The 17,107-nt window shown below is 41.5% G+C and overlaps 1 protein-coding gene across 7 annotated transcripts in view; it reads left to right on the top strand.

Annotated features, from left to right (window-relative positions):
• The first annotated feature begins 13,133 nt into the window (after nucleotides 1-13,133).
• LOC140199358 (partitioning defective 3 homolog B-like) overlaps nucleotides 13,134-17,107 on the top strand; it is a 1,206,993-nt gene continuing 1,203,019 nt past the window's right edge. For all 7 annotated transcript variants that reach the window (XM_072261292.1, XM_072261291.1, XM_072261295.1 and 4 more), the window contains exon 1: nucleotides 13,134-14,198. In XM_072261292.1, the coding sequence (XP_072117393.1) occupies nucleotides 14,079-14,198 (120 nt within the window). In that variant the 5' untranslated portion in view covers nucleotides 13,134-14,078. The remainder of the gene's footprint in view (nucleotides 14,199-17,107) is intronic.

Here is a 17,107-nt window from a genome sequence, read left to right as displayed (position 1 = left end):
AGTGGAGGAAACAGACAAAACTGAATTTAATGTTGCTTTCAGTTAGAAATACAGGATTTTTTACTCCTTTGAGTGAGCAAAACAACATACAGTAATTGTGAGAAATAATTTGGTAATTGCACAATTTCTGTGGCCCATAACAGCTGACATATTTTATTGATTGGGATTCTTAATTCAAAAACTTGGCAGTTGGCCTGAATTCAATCAATTTCATTCAGTTGCAATATCACAAAGTACAGAAACCACCAGGTGATCAATTTGGAATTTGCTAAATCTACAAATGTATTGAGAACAATCTGCAGCCTCATCAGACATCTCTCTTTAAAAATAATAGTTACCATTGCGGTAATAAAGTTACTGAACATTTCAGAAGTCACAGTGCAAGAAGTGAAAGATTTTGATTCCCATTATCCAAAACTTAGTAACCCCTACCTTGAATATGCAAAGCCAATGAACATTTACAGCAACACACACAAAATGCCCGAGGAACTCAGCAGGTCAGACAGCATCTATCAAAGTAAATAAACAGTTGACTTCAGGCTGAGACCATTCATTAGAACTGGAAAGGAAGGGGGAAGATGCCGGAATAACACATGGGGGGTGGGGTTAGAGGATGGAGTACAAGCTGGAAGGTGAGGAGGCTAAAAGGAGGCTATGGACCAACATGTCAGAATGCAAATAGGGATTAGAATTTAAATGGTTGGCCACCAGGAAATTGAGCTTTTTGTGAATGGAGCAGAAGTGCTTGATAAAGTGGTACCCCAATCTACACAAAATGCTGGAGGAACTCAGCAGGCCAGGCAGCACCTATGGAAAAGAGTAAACATTTGACATTTCAGGCTGAGGTGGCATCTATCTTTTCCATGGGGGGTGTGTGTGTCTGTCTGTCTGGTGGTGTGGTGTGGTGTGGTGTTGGTGTGGTGTAGTTGGATTTTTTCTTGTTTCTGGTCCTCCAATCTATGTCGGGTCTCACTAATGTGGAGGAAGGCACATTGGAAGCACCAGGTACAGCAGACAATCCAAACAGGTTCATAGGTGAAGTGTTACCTAATCTCAAAGGACTATTTTGGGCACTGAATGGAGGTGAGGGAGGAGGCGAATGTGCAGGTGTTGCACTTGTGCTGCTTGCAGGGATATGTGTCAGGAGGGAGATCAGTGGGGACGGATGAACAGATAAGGGAAACATGACAGGAGCAACCCCTGCAGAAACTGGAGAGTGGATGGGGGAGGAGGTAAAGATGTATTTGTTGCAGGGTCCCGTTGAAGATGGCAAACATTGCAGAGGAGGCTCGTGGGGTAATGGGGAGGACAAGGGGAACTCTATCCCTTTATGGCAGCAAGAAGATGGGGTGCATGGATGTCCAGGGAATGGAGGAGATGCAGGTGAGGGCAGTATCAACGATGGAGGAAGGGAAAACCCGTTCTTCGAAGGAAGAGGATATCTCTGACATCCTGGAAGCAGATGCATCAGAGACGAAGGAACTGAGAAAAGGGAATGGCATTTTTACAGGAGACAGGGTGGGAAAAGGTATAGTCAAGATAGACATGGAAATTGGTTGATTTATAAAAGATGTCAGTAGACAGTTTGTCTCAAGAGATAGAGATAGAGAAATTGAGAAAGGGGACAAAACTGTCAGAAATAAACCAAGTGAATTTTTAAGGGGAGGACAGAAGTAAGAGGCAAAGTTGATGTAATTGATTAACTCAATATGTGTGCATGAAGCAGCACCAATGTAGCTGTCAGAGTAGCGCTGATAGAGTTGTGGAGCACTACCAGGTAAGGCTTGGAACATGGATTGTTCCATGTAGCCATAGAAAAGGCAGGTAAAACTGGGACCAATGTGGGTGCCGATGGCTACTCTTCAAGTTTGGAGAAAGTGAGAGGAAGCAAAATTGTTGATCGTGAGGACAAGTTGCACCAGCTGGAGGAGGGTGCTAAAGAAGGGAGCTGGTTGGGTTGTTTGTTGAGAAAGAAGCAAAAAGCTTTCAGGCCCTCTTGATGGGAGATAGATATGTATAGAGACTGGACATCCATTTGAACACCTACAGCCCTCTTACATAGAAAATTCCTTTGGTGAAGAAAACTCTTCTTATCTCAACCAGGCTTTTACTTTGAGATTATGAGCTTTGGATCCAGACACCTCAGGCAGGAAATATTGACATTGTCGTATAATGTTAAGTCCCTTAAGAATTTATAAACTCAAGTGTACAAGTCCAATTTGCTTAATCCCTCATATGACAAATCTGCCTTCTAGTTAACCTTCACTGCACTCCCTTCTTCACAGAGAGAGAAGAATTATACACGTTACAGATGGAACCTCATCATAGCTGTATATTGTTAGAACAATCCACTTCAGTTTTGTACTGTACTCAAAATCTCCTGTAATAGAAGTAAACATACCACATACATTTGTGATTGCTCACTGAACCTACATATTAATTTCCAGTGATTCATGATCCCTCTGAATATCAACATTTTTCAATCTCCCAACAATTAAGATATACTTTGTCTTCTTATTTTTTCCTCCAAAATGGATGACCTCATTTTCCACGGGCCATGTCCTTGCCCGTTCATGCAGCCTATACTTATTCCCCATAGCCAGTCATGCCTCATGCCATTGCAGTTTGCCTTATTCAGATTTAAGGTTTCAGTCTTTATCCAAAACCTATCATATCATGATTACTATTCCAGAGGCTTCTTAACTACCAAAACATTAATGATCTCTTTCCCATTACACAATACTGCATCTAAAAAACTACCTCATTGTTTTGTTTTTAAAATAACACCAACCTAGAAAATCATTGATTATACACTTAGTGAATTCATCCTCCATACTATTAATGCAAGCTTGGTTTCCCTAGTCTACATGGGGATTAAAGACTACATTAAAATTTCCTTTAATTCACTTATATATACTAAGCCCTACTATACCAAGACCCACAAACAACTGCTACTAATATTTTCTGCCCAATGCTTTTCTTTAGTTCCAACCAACTGATTTTAATTTTTGATATTCTGAGGCAACGTAGTTCTTTTTGTTGCCTTTACAATATACTTTAATATCAGGGTTGATACATCTCATTTTCTAATTTGCCTATTTCCTGGAATATTATTATTTCCTAGCCTTAGTCACTTTGCAATCACATCTCTGTTAAGAACCCTTGTCAGATAGATGTAGTACCTTGCATGGGATTATTTCAAAAGGCTGTGTCGTCGTCATCGTGGCTATCCTTTGAGGTCGAGGATGGTGGTCTTCGTTCCATTGATCTATTTATGGGCTCTCAAGTGAAAAGGCTGTGTGCAATCAGCTGATTTGACCGGCTGCTAAATTAATAAATTTCACAACACATGCCGGTGATAATAAACCTGATTCTGATTCTAAAAAAAAAAGAGCACCATTTTCTACTTTTTATCCTATGTTACGTACCCCGTAACTGGGTTGCCAAACCAGCAGAAATGGATCACTCAGTTGGAGTCTGGATTACTAGAACTAAGAAAGTTTTATTAAAGAAACAAGCAACACAGTACTCTAATCAAACGGATAATAAATGCAACAGTTCAGCAATGATAAACACACATGTACACAGAATTAAGATAACAGGATCAATCAAGCTCTATCGTCGTCTAGGGGTAAATGACCAGTTTCAAAGTGACGCAAAGTTCAGTTCAATTGAATTCAGTTCAGTTCGCAGTAATCACTGCCATGGGAGATGGACGGTGGGGGGGAGGAGAGAGAAAGCAAAACGAGTGAATATTCAAATAGCTTCCACACAGACCTTCGATATTCTTCGCAGTCAGCTTTCAGGTGAGCCCTTTGTGATGTCATCTGAGGTCACCGACCGTGACCCCTCCGTTTCCAGATACGATCATTTCTCTGCGGTGAACCTGGCACCCAGGCAAGGGTGGACACACACCAGGTTCCCGCCGATTGTGCCTTTCCACTCTGTGCGTCTATGGCTTGGTCCCGCGACCAGCCGTCCAAAACTTCCCACCGACTTGTGGGAGGCGCACCGCTTCCAGGGTCTCATTACCTTGTGGTGTCGTGTCTTGCCTTAGCGAACCTGTCCCTTTTTATCCCCCTGCTGGGGTATCGCCTGTCCATCACTTCAAACAGTTCAGGGTTCAAAGGGGGAGCCGATCTTGACAGCTCTCCTTCCGTTAAACTCTCCTGTCCCTTCATTAACATCTCCAAATGCTGCTCCATTGTTTTCCTTATCTCTCTTTCTCCTGAAGACAGGTGGCAGACCAACTGCTGATCCCACTGGTGCCAGCACAGGCCAGCTAACATCTTAATCTATGTGTATTCTCGTCACACCTATATTTTTTGTTGATACCAAGATACCCATGGTGAATTTGAACTCATCTTAAACTTGCCTGCTAAATCCTTATGTTCAGTGGAGCAGAAGGATAACAGTTTAGAATGCAATCAGAAATGTGAAAGCCAACCATGAATTTATTTAGAAAGCAACACACAGCATCTATGGAAAAAAGTACAGTTGATGTTTCAGGCTGACTGTACTTTTTCCCCGCCCCCCCCAATAGTTCTGTCTGGCCTGCTGAGTTCCTCTAGCATTTTGTGTGTGTTGCTTGGTTTTCCAGCATCTGCAGATTTTCTCTTTTGTTTATTTAGAAAGGTTAGGAAATGGGGTGGATTGGGAGAAAGTGGACCTGGTAGGATTTGTGTTCAATTGAAGTCAATGATTTTCCAAATTCCACCATCAAAAAACAATTCCACTTTATTCTGTTTTGTTTCTCTTTGCTTTTGGGAAAAAAAATCAAAAATTCCCTTTGCATCCAAATCTATTATTCAAATAATTTACCATTCAGTATTTAATTTTATGCTAAATACAATTTTGTATTTGGATTTGGACCAGTGCATCAGCAGATTTTGGGTTCAAATGTCCAAGAGATTAGAGTTTACAATATGTGCAGCAGGCCAGTTCAATATAACACTGATTGCTGCATCATGAGAGGTGACATCTTTCAGGAGGTCACCCGAAACACCATGCAGCAATTTAAACAAGAGGACAGTTTTATACCTCAAGCAGCCTTTTCTATTCTCAATGCTACTCATGGAACTTTGCTCTGTGGAAATGCATTATGCATTACATCAGTGACAAAGACAATTCTTTGAAAAAAAGTGTTTTAGTCATAGTCATACTTTATTGATCCCAGGGGGAAATTGGTTTTCGTTACAGTTGCACCATAAATAATAAATAGTAATAGAACCATAAATAGTTAAATAGTAATATGTAAATTATGCCAGTAGATTATGAAATAAATCCAGGACCAGCCTATCGGCTCAGGGTGTCTGACCCTCCAAGGAAGGAGTTGTAAAGTTTGATGGCCACAGGCAGGAATGACTTCCTATGACGCTCTGTGTTGCATCTCGGTGGAATGGCCTCTGGCTGAATGTACTCCTGTGCCCACCCAGTGCATTATGTAGTGGATGGGAGACATTGACCAAGATGGCATGCAATTTAGACAGCATCCTCTTTTCAGACACCACCATGAGAGAGTCCAGTTGCATCTCTACAACATCACTGGCCTTACGAATGAGTTTGTTGATTCTGTTGGTGTCTGCTACCCTTAGACTGCTGCCCCAGCACACAACAGCAAACATGATAGCACTGGCCTCCACAGACGTAGAACATCCTCAGCATCGTCCGGCAGATGTTAAAGGTCCTCAGTCTCCTCAGGAAATAGAGACGGCTCTGACCCTTCTTGTAGACAGCCTCAGTGTTCTTAGACCAGTTAAGTTTATTGTCAATTCGTATCCCCAGCTGTTTGTAATCCTCCACCATGTCCACACTGACCCCCTGGATGGAAACAGGGGTCACCTGTACCTTAGCTCTCCTCAGATCTACCAGCAGCTCCTTAGTCTTTTTCACATTAAGCTGCAGATAATTCTGCTCACACCATGTGACAAAGTTTCTTACCGTAGCCCTGTACTCAACCTCATCTCCCTTGCTAATGCATCCAACTATGGCAGAGTCATCCGAAAACTTCTGAAGATGCCAAGACTCTGTGCAGTAGTTGAAGTCCGAGGTGTAAATGGTGAAGAGAAAGGGAGTATTTTATTGAGTGTAAAGCTCGTTGGGACTTTGTGCAAATACTTTTCTTTGTTGTAATCATCCCTGTTCTTGTGATGTTGTCCTTCTTCCACACAAGATCATTATTTCAGAACTTATAGAAACTAAATTCAAGTGATTGGTGTGTTAAGAGAATTTCATAACTTCTTGTTTCCAGGATTTTTAATTTGAAAATTTAAATTTAGTTTAGAATAAAAGAGTCTGATGTCTGCCATTAGTAAAAAAAAATGTGTGTAAAGGTTATAGAAGATGAAAGTCAAAGTCAGTGTGCATCTACCATTCTCTCACTGGTTATAGAAGAATCAAAAAATCTGTTCATTCCACAAGTCCCTAACACTATGAAGTCCATACTAATCTCATTTTCCCAATACTCGTTCTGCAGACTTCTTGGTGATTATAGTGCTCATACATTTAATTGTGAGAGTACCTGCCTCCACCATGGACTCATGCATGTAGCTTGAAAAAAAAGGCATCAGATATTATTTTCAAGAGAAAATCTGCAGATGCTGGAAATCCAAGCAACACACACAAAATGCTGGAGGAACTCAGCAGGCCAGCCAGCATCTAGGAAAAGTACAGTCGACATTTCAGGCTGAAACTCTTTGGCAGGATATTATTTTGTTTGGGCTGAAGATGTTAACTTAATTGTAAACAATTGAAAGCCTCTGATCTGGTTGATAATGTTATACAGCTAAAATTACTATCCAAAATAGATCCCCTGAGACTCAAAGATTATTAGATTGTAAGAAATCATCTGTTGGTTAAGTCTGTCTGTTGGGTGCAACAACAAAATTAAAAATCAAGTAATCTTTAGACATAATCTTAATTATTGTTGCGCCAGGACTACATTAAGGCAGTAAAACACAAACTTCTGGAGGAACTTTATACTTTATTGTCGCCAAACAATTGATACTAGAACGTACAATCATCACAGTGATATTTGATTCTGCACTTGCAGCTCCCTGGAGTACAAATCGATAGTAAATATTAAAAATTTAAATTATAAATCATAAATAGAAAATAGAAAATGGAAAGTAAGGTAGTGCAAAAAAACCGAGAGGCAGATCCGGATATTTGGAGGGTACAGCCCAGATCCGGGTAAGGATCCGTTCAGCATTCTTATCAGAATTGGAAAGAAGCTGTTCCCAAATCTGGCCGTACGAGTCTTCAAGCTCCTGAGCCTTCTCCCGGAGGGAAGAGGGATGAAAAGTGTGTTGGCTGGGTGGGCCATGTCCTTGATTATCCTGGCAGCACTGCTCCGATAGCGTGCGGTATAAATTGAGTCCAAGGACGGGAGATTGGTTTGTGTGATGTGCTGCGCTGTGTTCACAATCTTCTGCAGCTTCTTCCGGTCTTGGACAGGACAACTTCCATACCAGGTTGTGATGCACCCTAGAAGAATGCTTTCTACGGTGCATCTATAAAAATTAGTGAGGGTTTTAGGGGACAGGCCAAATTTCTTTAGTTTTCTCAGAAATTAAAGGCGCTGGTGGGTCTTCTTGGCGGTGGACTCTGCTTGGCTGGTCCAAGTCAGGTCATTTGTGATATTGACCCCGAGGAACTTAAAGCTTTTGACCTGTTCCACTTGCGCACCACCGATGTAAATTAGGTCGTGCAGTCCGCTACTCCTTCTGAAATCAACAACAAATTCCTTCGCCTTGCTGACATTGAGGGATAGATTATTGTCTTCGCACCATGCCTCCAGGTTCTTAATTTCCTCTCTGTGCTCAAACTCATCATTACCCGAGATATGGCCTATAATTGTTATGTCATCAGCAAACTTATATATTGAGTTCGATGGAAACTTAGCTACACAATCATGGGTGTACAGTGAGTACAGCAGGGGGCTGAGTACACAGCCTTGTGGGGCACCGGTGCTCAAGGTGATTGTAGAGGAGAGCTTGTCCCCTATTTTTACAGCCTGGGTCCTGTCTGTGAGGAAGTTGAAGATCCAACTGCAGATCTGAGTGCTAAGGCCCAGGTTCTGGAACTTAGGAATCAGTTTATTTGGCATGATGGTATTAAAGACAGAGCTGTAGTCAATGAAAAGGAGCCTTATGTATGCGTCTTTATTCTCCAGGTGTTCTAAGGAGGAATGTAGGGCCAGAGAGATGGCATCTGCCGTTGACCTGTTGCTCCGGTAGGCGAATTGCAAAGCGTCGAGGTTGACCGGTAGACTGTGGTTGATGTGTGCCATAACCAATCACTCGAAACACTTCATAGCAATTGATGGAACTTAGCATGTTGAGCAGCATCGGTGGGAGGAAAGAAATTAGGTCAAAACCCTTGCATCAGGATCGAGAATGAATAGGTAAGATGGCCAGCATGAAGAGAAGGGAGTGGTAAGAATGGATTCCAAGAATGGATTGGTGGAGTGAAAAGGGGTGCAAGATAATAGGCAGGTAATATGCAGGGGAGATGAGTGTTAGAGGAAGACTGTTGCAGGTGAATGATGGAGGCAAAGAGAAAGAGGAAGAAGAAAAAAAAAAGCAACAGAATGGAGCAAGGTGTGTGGTGGGAGATGATGGACAGGAGTGTGAAGATGAGAGACACAGGTGGATGGGGGGGGTGAGATGAAGAACAGAAGTGTGAAGATGAGACAGGTGGGTGGGAGGTGGTGAAGAACAGGAGTGTGAAGATGAGAGACACAGGTGGATGGGGGAAGAGGTGAGGAACAGAACTGTGAAGATGGGAGACACAGGTGGGTGGGCAGAAGAGGTGAAGGACAGGAGTGTGAAGATGGGAGACAGCTACTGGAAAGAGATGAGCAAGAATTCAAAGCTATACTAGATTTGGGTAAGTAAAGGATATGAGAATGGGAACCACTACAGGAGAAATGAATGAGACTTGGAACCAGATTGGTGGGGGGTGGGGGGGGGGGGAAAGAGGGCAGAGGAAATCCAAGTGTGATGTGAGTCTGCCTTGCTGCACATGTTGGTTTTTAATTTTTCCTCTGTTTGCATCTATCATTCATCTGTGACAGTCTTTTAACTCTACCCCACCTCAATGCAGGGTTTCAATCTGAATCATCGATATTTTCTTTCCTCCCACTCCTGCTGAGCTCCTCCTGCAGTTTCTGTGGTGCTCCAGATTCCAACATCAGCAGTCTCTTGTGTCTTCAGGAAACAAAGTTTGACCAACAGAAAGCTGGTATCTATCCTATTACAAATAAAAAAAAAAGTCTCATGTCTCAGGTCAGGGAACCTTAGATGTTGAGAGGGGTCATGAACTTGGTCAGAAAGGAAAAGGAAATGTAAGTAAGTTTTAAGAAGCTAAAATCAAACAGAACCCTTGAGGATTATAAAGAAGCTGCAAAAGAACTCGAGAAGGGAATTAGACACACCAGGAGGGGCCATGAGAAGTCCTTGGCAGGTAGAATTTAAGAGAATCCCAAGGTATTCTATACATACATCAGGAGCAAGAGGATAACTAGGAAGTTTGTCGGACCACTTAAGGCTAAAGGACAGAGCATGTGCCTGGATGGAGGTGTGGTCCTAGGTGAGTACATTACCAAGCAGGAGAACATGGTTGATAGGGAGATCAGTGTGGAGTGCGTTACCTTGCTGCACTTTTTCAAGATAAAGGTGCAAGTAATGTTGGGTCTCTTAAAGAACATTAAAGTGGACAAGTCCCCAGGACCTGATGGAAAGTATCCCAGGTTATCGAGAGAGGCAAAAGATGAGATTGTTGTGGCCTTGACAAATATCTTTAATGTTTTCTTTAGCCATAGCCAGGGTCATGGAGGACTGGCAAATTACTAATATTGATCCCTTATTCAAGGGAAATAGGAATAACACTGGAAACTATAGACCGGTGAGTTTCATGTCAGAGGTAGGGAAGTTACTGCAGAGTAATTTTAAGGATAGAAAAATCAGCATGGCTTTGTGCAGGACAAGCCATGTCTCACAACTTGACTAAGTGTTTCCAAGGAGGTGACGAGGGTGATTGATGAAGGTGGAGCTATGGATGTTGTCTACATGAATTTTAGTAAGATGTTTGACAATGCCCCTCATGGAAGGCCCATCTAGAAGATTATGCATGCAATCCACAGTGAATTGGCAATTTTGATTCAGAATTGACTTGGCCATAGAAGACAGAGGGTATTGTCAGCGGGCCTTATTGTGACTGGAGGTCTGTGACCACTGGTGTTCCACAGGAATCCGTTTTGTGATATATGACTGGATGTAAGTATAGTTGGGTGGCTTAGTAAGTTTGCCAATGATATAAAAATTAGTGTTGTAGACAGTGTAGAAGACTGCTAAAGGATATAGATGCAGATATGGGCAGAGAAATGGCAGATGGAGTTTAACTTGGCCAATTGTGAAGTATTGCACTTTGAGAGATCAAATGTAAAGGGACAGTACACTGATCCTTAACAGTGCTAATGTGCTTAGGGATCTTGGGATCCAAGTCTACAGCTCTCTGGAACAGGCACCACAGGCTAATAGATTCTAAAGAAAGCACATGGCATGCTTGCTTGTATTAATCAAGGAACTGAGTTCAAGTCAGGAAGTTATGGCTGCATCTAGAGTATTGCATTCAGTTCATCGACGCATAATAGGGAGAATGTTGAGGCTTTGGAGAGGACGCAGAACAGCTTTACCAGGATGCTGCCTGGATTAGAGGGCATGTGCTATAAGGAGAGGTTGGACATACTTAGGATGTTTTCTGTGGAGCAGTAGAGGCTGAGGGGAGACCTGATAGAGGCCGGTAAGATTATGAGGCATAGCTGGTGTAGACTACCACATCTCTTTCCCAGGGTTATAATGTCTCATACCAGAGGGCATGCATTTAAGATGGGGGGGGGGTACATTCAAAGGGGATGTGCAGCACACTTTTTTTTTTGGTGGGTGCCTGGAGGCAGATACAATAGAGGCAGGCACTCAAGAGGTTCTTGGATAGGTACGTGATTGTGTAGGAAATGGAAGGATATGGATGTTGTGTAGGTAGAAGGGATTAAGTTAGTTCATTACTTGAATTATAATTTAATTAGTTTGGCATAAAATTGTGGGCTGAAAGGCCTGTTCCAATATTGTATTATTCTATGTTCTGTTTTCTAATTCTGCTGGTTCGGATATTTTTCTATGTATATGAAAACTGGCATTATCTGTATACCTATCTACATGTTCTCCTGGTACACTGTATGGCCTGCAATTGTGGGGTGGGGAGGGACGAAGAATTCATTTGTAAGTAGGAATTCAGAATCCGCTAATGAGTTTTATAGCCAATGAAGTACTTTGTCCTGCGATATCGATGTAATATAGAAAATTGAGCACATAAATTGTATATCAAAAAGATTCCACAAGTAGTAATGCAATTCCAAATGTTACTTAAAGTCCAGAACATTGCAGAGAAGTCTATACTTTTCCTTGCGTAAATTCAAGAGAACTTTTACGCTCATCTCTGTTACTGGAAGAATTCCACATTCAATCTTTTTTAAAAAGATGTTCCTTGAAAATGTAGCACATTCCTTCATATTTTAATGCAGTTTGATTACTGCATTAAAATCTCTGGCACAGATTAAGAACATTTAAGCTTTGTTGTAAAACACTTTCACTTTCTGAGGCTATTCCACCTGTATTACAGCTTGACAGCGATCTTCTGTTACCCTATCATGATGACTTAGTTTGAGGTGCAGACATATTTAATTTATTTAAAGCTAGAGCAGAATAGGCTCCTCCAGCACTTCAAGCCACGCCACCCAGCAACCCACGGATTTAACACTAGCCTAATCACGGGACAATTTACAATGACAAATTAACCTACTGACTGGTACGTTTTTGGACTACGGGAAGAAACCAGAGCACTCCAAGGAAACCCAACCACACACTGTATGCCAACAGGTAAATTCTGCCCTGACAGGTTCAGCAACATGAAAACCTTTTTTTGGACTGTTGTTGAAAACCAGATAATTTAGGCATTGTTGCAGGTGTTTAAAAAAAAACCTGTGATGCCAATGTGGTTGAATAGTCTTCTGCCATTGACTTGGCAAAAAGAGCTAGTGAAAACAAGAGACTGATACCTACCTTTTGCTAGGGAGCAGTACTATAATGCAACTCAGCACCAATAAGATTAGAATAGTTTTCCTTGGTCTTGCCAGTATTATTGCTGAACCAATAGCATTGAAACAGACTGTGATTATCATATTGCAATATTTGGAATCTTGTGGCATGCAAAGTGATTGTCTCATTTCTTCCGTTTCAATAAGTTACACTGCAAGATTTTACTTTGATTATGAAGTACTTGAGTCAAAAAGTGATGGCACAGAAATACAAGTGTTTTGTGGTGTTAGAGGACAGAATTTTGAGGAGCAAAAAGAAATTCAGAACAAATGTATATTTCCAGAGTCTTGCATGTCCTCACCCTGCACCCCACTCCAAGTTCCAGATTGATAACAGTTATACTCTAGAACTATCTGGCTCCTGACTCAGTGTGAATAACTTCAATCACTTCAACTCTGAACCCATTCCATTACCTATAGACTCACTTTCAAGGACTGTACCAGTCGGTATTATTTATTTACTTAAAATTATTACTTGGAAAGTTTGTCCTCTTTTGCAGATTGAATCTTTGTTATGTATAGTTTTTCCATAAATTCTATTATATTTCTTTATTTTCCTAAAAGAAAATGAATCTCAAGGTAATGTATGGTGACATACATGTGCTTTGAGAATAAATTTACTTTGAACTCCAGCTGTTTGAATTTTACATCTAACAACCAGCACGAAATACAACTTATTTCACAAAAAATCCCTTAAATCATATAATCGTCCTCATAGATTGTTTTGCCAATAATTTTATTCGTTAGTATCTATATACTATCCTCGGTCTTAATCAGTTTACTAAGAATATTTCAAGTTCCAACTTGCCTTTAAAAATGCATTTTTACAAATCTCTGCGTTTTACTTTGCGATTCTCCGGGCGCCTCTTTTATAAGTGGTAATGCATTGATTTACCGAAGTTACGGTTTCAGAGAGCTCTGGTGAGCTAAGGGTTAACTTCTGAATGTGTGCGCACAGATTGAGAGAGAGGGAGGGAGAGAGATCGAGGCCTGGCGTGTCTGCTCCCGCTGCGGCCACGAGAGGGAAAAGTTTGCAGAAAAGTATTTTGGCGGAAGAGTTTGAGAGAGGAGAAAGCTCCAACCGAACCTCCCTGAGGTGAAACACCACACTAACAGAAGATCCGGTTCAACGGTCTCTCAAGGAGCTTAGAAACTTGTAAGGAGAGGAAGAGAGCACGGTAAAATAGGAAAAGGAGGCATCGGCAGAACAAAATCAAGGGGATTGGTTTCGGTGTCATAAAGAACTGGTCAGCTCTTGCTACCTGACCCTCTGTGCAAGTAAACCAAGAGTGGGGTGGGGTCAGTGATCGGTGTTGGATCTTATTTAGGATTTGACGGCAGCCAGAGAAACTTTCCCCCATCTTCCTGCCCGGATCCTATTCCCAGTCTCCCGCCTTGTTTCACCTGGGAGAGGAAGTCGGCTCCTTCCGGCCGTGTGGGTGGACCAGGGAGTTGGGCAACAGACTTCCTATACCAAGCACCTGCATTGTATATGGTGGCAGAGAAGCAATACCTGTAACAGAGATAACATAACAACGATTCAAATCCTATATGGACTCCCAGGAAGTTTCATTTCGATCTTGACTAGATTCCCCCGCCCCCCCATACACAGTGCAATCATCTCCATACACGGTCTAAACGGAAACTAGAGAAAGGGGAGGGCTTAAACATTTTGAATTTATTCAATTAATTTTCATCGCTGTTACAAAAATACTTGTTTCACCTAATCTGCTTGCACCTGTATTTCCATTGTCTGCGGATGAGGAGTCTTTAACTGGAGTTGAGAGAAGAATTGCCAGCATCCTGAGTTGTTTGGCCCGAGCCCAATCTCCTTGGCGAGCCGCCCTTCGCGCCTAGGTATACAGGTGCGGCGGCACTCAGTCGTTCACCTGTGCTTCCCTCGGTTCTGTCGCAAGCTGTCGGCATGAAGGTGACGGTGCAATTCGGTCGCACAGCCATCGTCGTGCCTTGTGGTGACGGGACCCTCAGCGTCCAACAACTCATACACCAGGCCGTCCAGAGATACTGCAAGAACGCTGCCAAGGTAAGAAAGCAAAGCACACGCAACTCCAAAAACCGAAATAAACGACGTAGGGCGAATGTTTATCTATGGGCAGTTAAGCTAACCAACCTGGTGACTTTAAGTGTGTTAGCGTGAGTAAGGAGAGTTAATCTAGATACAACTCCTTTATACATTATTTAACCCATTTCCACGGAGACAACAAGAGACACCACCAGGTCAATTATCCAATTAAGCCAATTCTAGCTTTCAATAAAACCATGGTTGAGCATTTAGTTAAAAGCAGTCTTTTAACTACTTACAGTTAATAAAGAGAGCAAATTTCTTATTTAAAATTTGTTGGCCTCAATTGTTGCACAAAGTCACCATCCACAAGTTTGTTTACATCCTTAGCAACTTCCTCATGACCTGTTCATTACTCCATCAGCATTCAACTTCATTCCTTTCTCTTGATGTGTGCTGACACCCTCTCACCTTGTATGCATAAATGGTATTCCATAACTTCATACAGAGACAGTACATCTTTATATTGTAGTTTTAAGCTGTATGTCTAGTTCATCATTTTTTAGGTCATAAAAATCTGGTCAGTTCTTTGTAATAATTGCAAAGCTGCTTCTTGGTATTAATTTCAAAATGACACTTTAAAATTGCTCTGTACATTTATATTCCTTTATATTCATTTATATTCCTGCCACTCCTTTCCTTTTTCAGAATCGTCCTTGAGCTTTAGATTTACACTGTCTCAAAGACTCTTAATATTATCTGGGGTCACTAAAGGTTTGGTTTTAAAGTAGATTTTGATTCTACTTTTGCATCATGTGAGGATTAAAAATGAATTTCATTAGTGAAAATGTAATCTTGTTCATTGACTGCTGACAAGCTTCTGATAGGTTGTCCAACGATGCGTTACTAGGCAGTACTTTCTTTCATGATTTTGAACTTTGTAAAAGGTAAATATGTGCCAAATTAGGCACAGTTTTATTCAAGCCATCCAATCAGAAATCAATCATCAATTGAAACTTAGTCTGTCACTGGGGTCTGTTGTGGAGAAAATGCTGCACCATAAGATCTTCTATATTTTGGATGAGATGTTGACTCTTGTTTGCCTTTTATGGACTTAAAGACTCTGATGCCCGATAGTTGTTCTTGGGTTTTGACCAATGTTTAGCCTCAAGTGAAAAACCTGAAACAGTTTATCTGATCAATATCCAAATACCGTTTATGGAACTTTACTGTACATAGATTGACTGGCAACTTATTTATAAGAATAACTATAATTTGAAGATGCTTTGCTTGTCCGTGGATTTGTCCATGGATAAATACAAATCTCCAGCTTGGTAAATTCTGCTTTGGGAGTTTCAAGCAAAAATAAGATTTTGTTTTGGATATGTTTATCGGGTAAAACTGTCTTTTTAAAGTATAGTAGAAATGAAAATTAGCGTTGAGAAAACTCATCCTTAATCCTGCTCATTCTCCACCAAAAATAACCAGATACACTTTGGTCTCAAGAATTCTCACTTTCTCTGCTCTGTCGAGAGTGGCCTGCAACTAATGATATCCGATGTGACAATGGTGTAACTTTCTAAGGCTTTGAAAGTTTGACTATGCAATCATCTTTTGAAGCTGCTGTATAATTCAGCTAAGTGGAAAAGCCCTCGCAGTTTTTATTCCTACGTATTAATGTTCAGACAGAAAATTGTGTCTCCCCTTTCTCCACTATTTCATTAGCTGAGTTACCTAGGTCCCTCCTTGTCTCATTTATTTCTTATCAAAGTTTAAAGTACATTTATGATTAAAGTATGTATATGTTATACAACCTTGAGATTCATCTCTTTGGAGGCAGGCACAAAACAAGAAACACAAAAGAACCCATTTTTAAAAAAATCCAACAAACACCCAATGTGCAGAGAGAGAGAGAGAGAAAAAAACAAATCATGCAGACAGTAAAAGCAAGCGAACGAGTTCAGAACAAAAGTGAGTCCATGGACATGAAGCCTGGAGCAGCCAGAGCAGGCCGACAGCCTCAGCCTCAGCGGAGCAAACGTCACAGAACAGCAAGCAGAACCAGCCTGACCCGCACCTCCGCTTCCGACACACTGCCTTTTCAATACATTCGGCCCGGCACTTAAATTGTCCAAATGTTGGGTTATTTCTCGCACTAGGACCTGGGCCCAGTTGCTTCGATACACTCTGGGCCTGGACCCTGCCACCACATTCTGGCCTGTATCCGACCTTTCCAGCTTGGCCCGGTGCTCAGATCAATCGAACTTCGCTCATGGTTCAGGTGGACAGACTCCAAAGCTCCTGTTCTGCTCACTCAACCTCTGACTCTGACCACTTATCTGCTGTTCTTTGACATTATTTTCCAAAATCAAAACATCAGGTTCCACGTGTACACTGGTGTTGGCCTCTATTTTATTGTTGTATCTTTTATTCATAATACTGTCTTTGTTTTGCATTTTTGTTGCCATGCAACAATGCTGCCTGAGCTAAAATCTCCAACCATTTATTGAAAATAATTGTTTTTAGTCCGTCACAAGCCCATACCTTGGCCACATTTTCCACATAGGACAACTGTTAGAAGCTGGCTCATAATAATTGCTATTTGATGTGGGTACAGTGGTGGCATGATAGTTAAGTGACTGGATTACCTAGAGGTTTAAAACAGAAATTGCTGGAAACACTCAATGCGTCAGGCAGCAGCTGTGGAAAGAGAAATGGGTCAACAGTACAGATTGAAAACCCTTCATTAAGATGGGTATCATGAGAAACAAGTTGCTTTGAAGTGGCGGACAGGATAGAGAAGAGATATATTGGGAAAATATGTATCTGATAGAGTGAGCTGAGGATAACAAGGAATTCTGGATAGGATCTGCCTTGGGACCAGCACATAAGTGCCTTCACAAAGAAGACAACGGTGCCTTTACTTTCTT

Source organism: Mobula birostris, chromosome 6 (assembly GCF_030028105.1).
Source record: "Mobula birostris isolate sMobBir1 chromosome 6, sMobBir1.hap1, whole genome shotgun sequence".
NCBI lineage: Eukaryota > Metazoa > Chordata > Chondrichthyes > Myliobatiformes > Myliobatidae > Mobula > Mobula birostris.
This window is presented reverse-complemented; position numbering and strand designations above follow the sequence as displayed.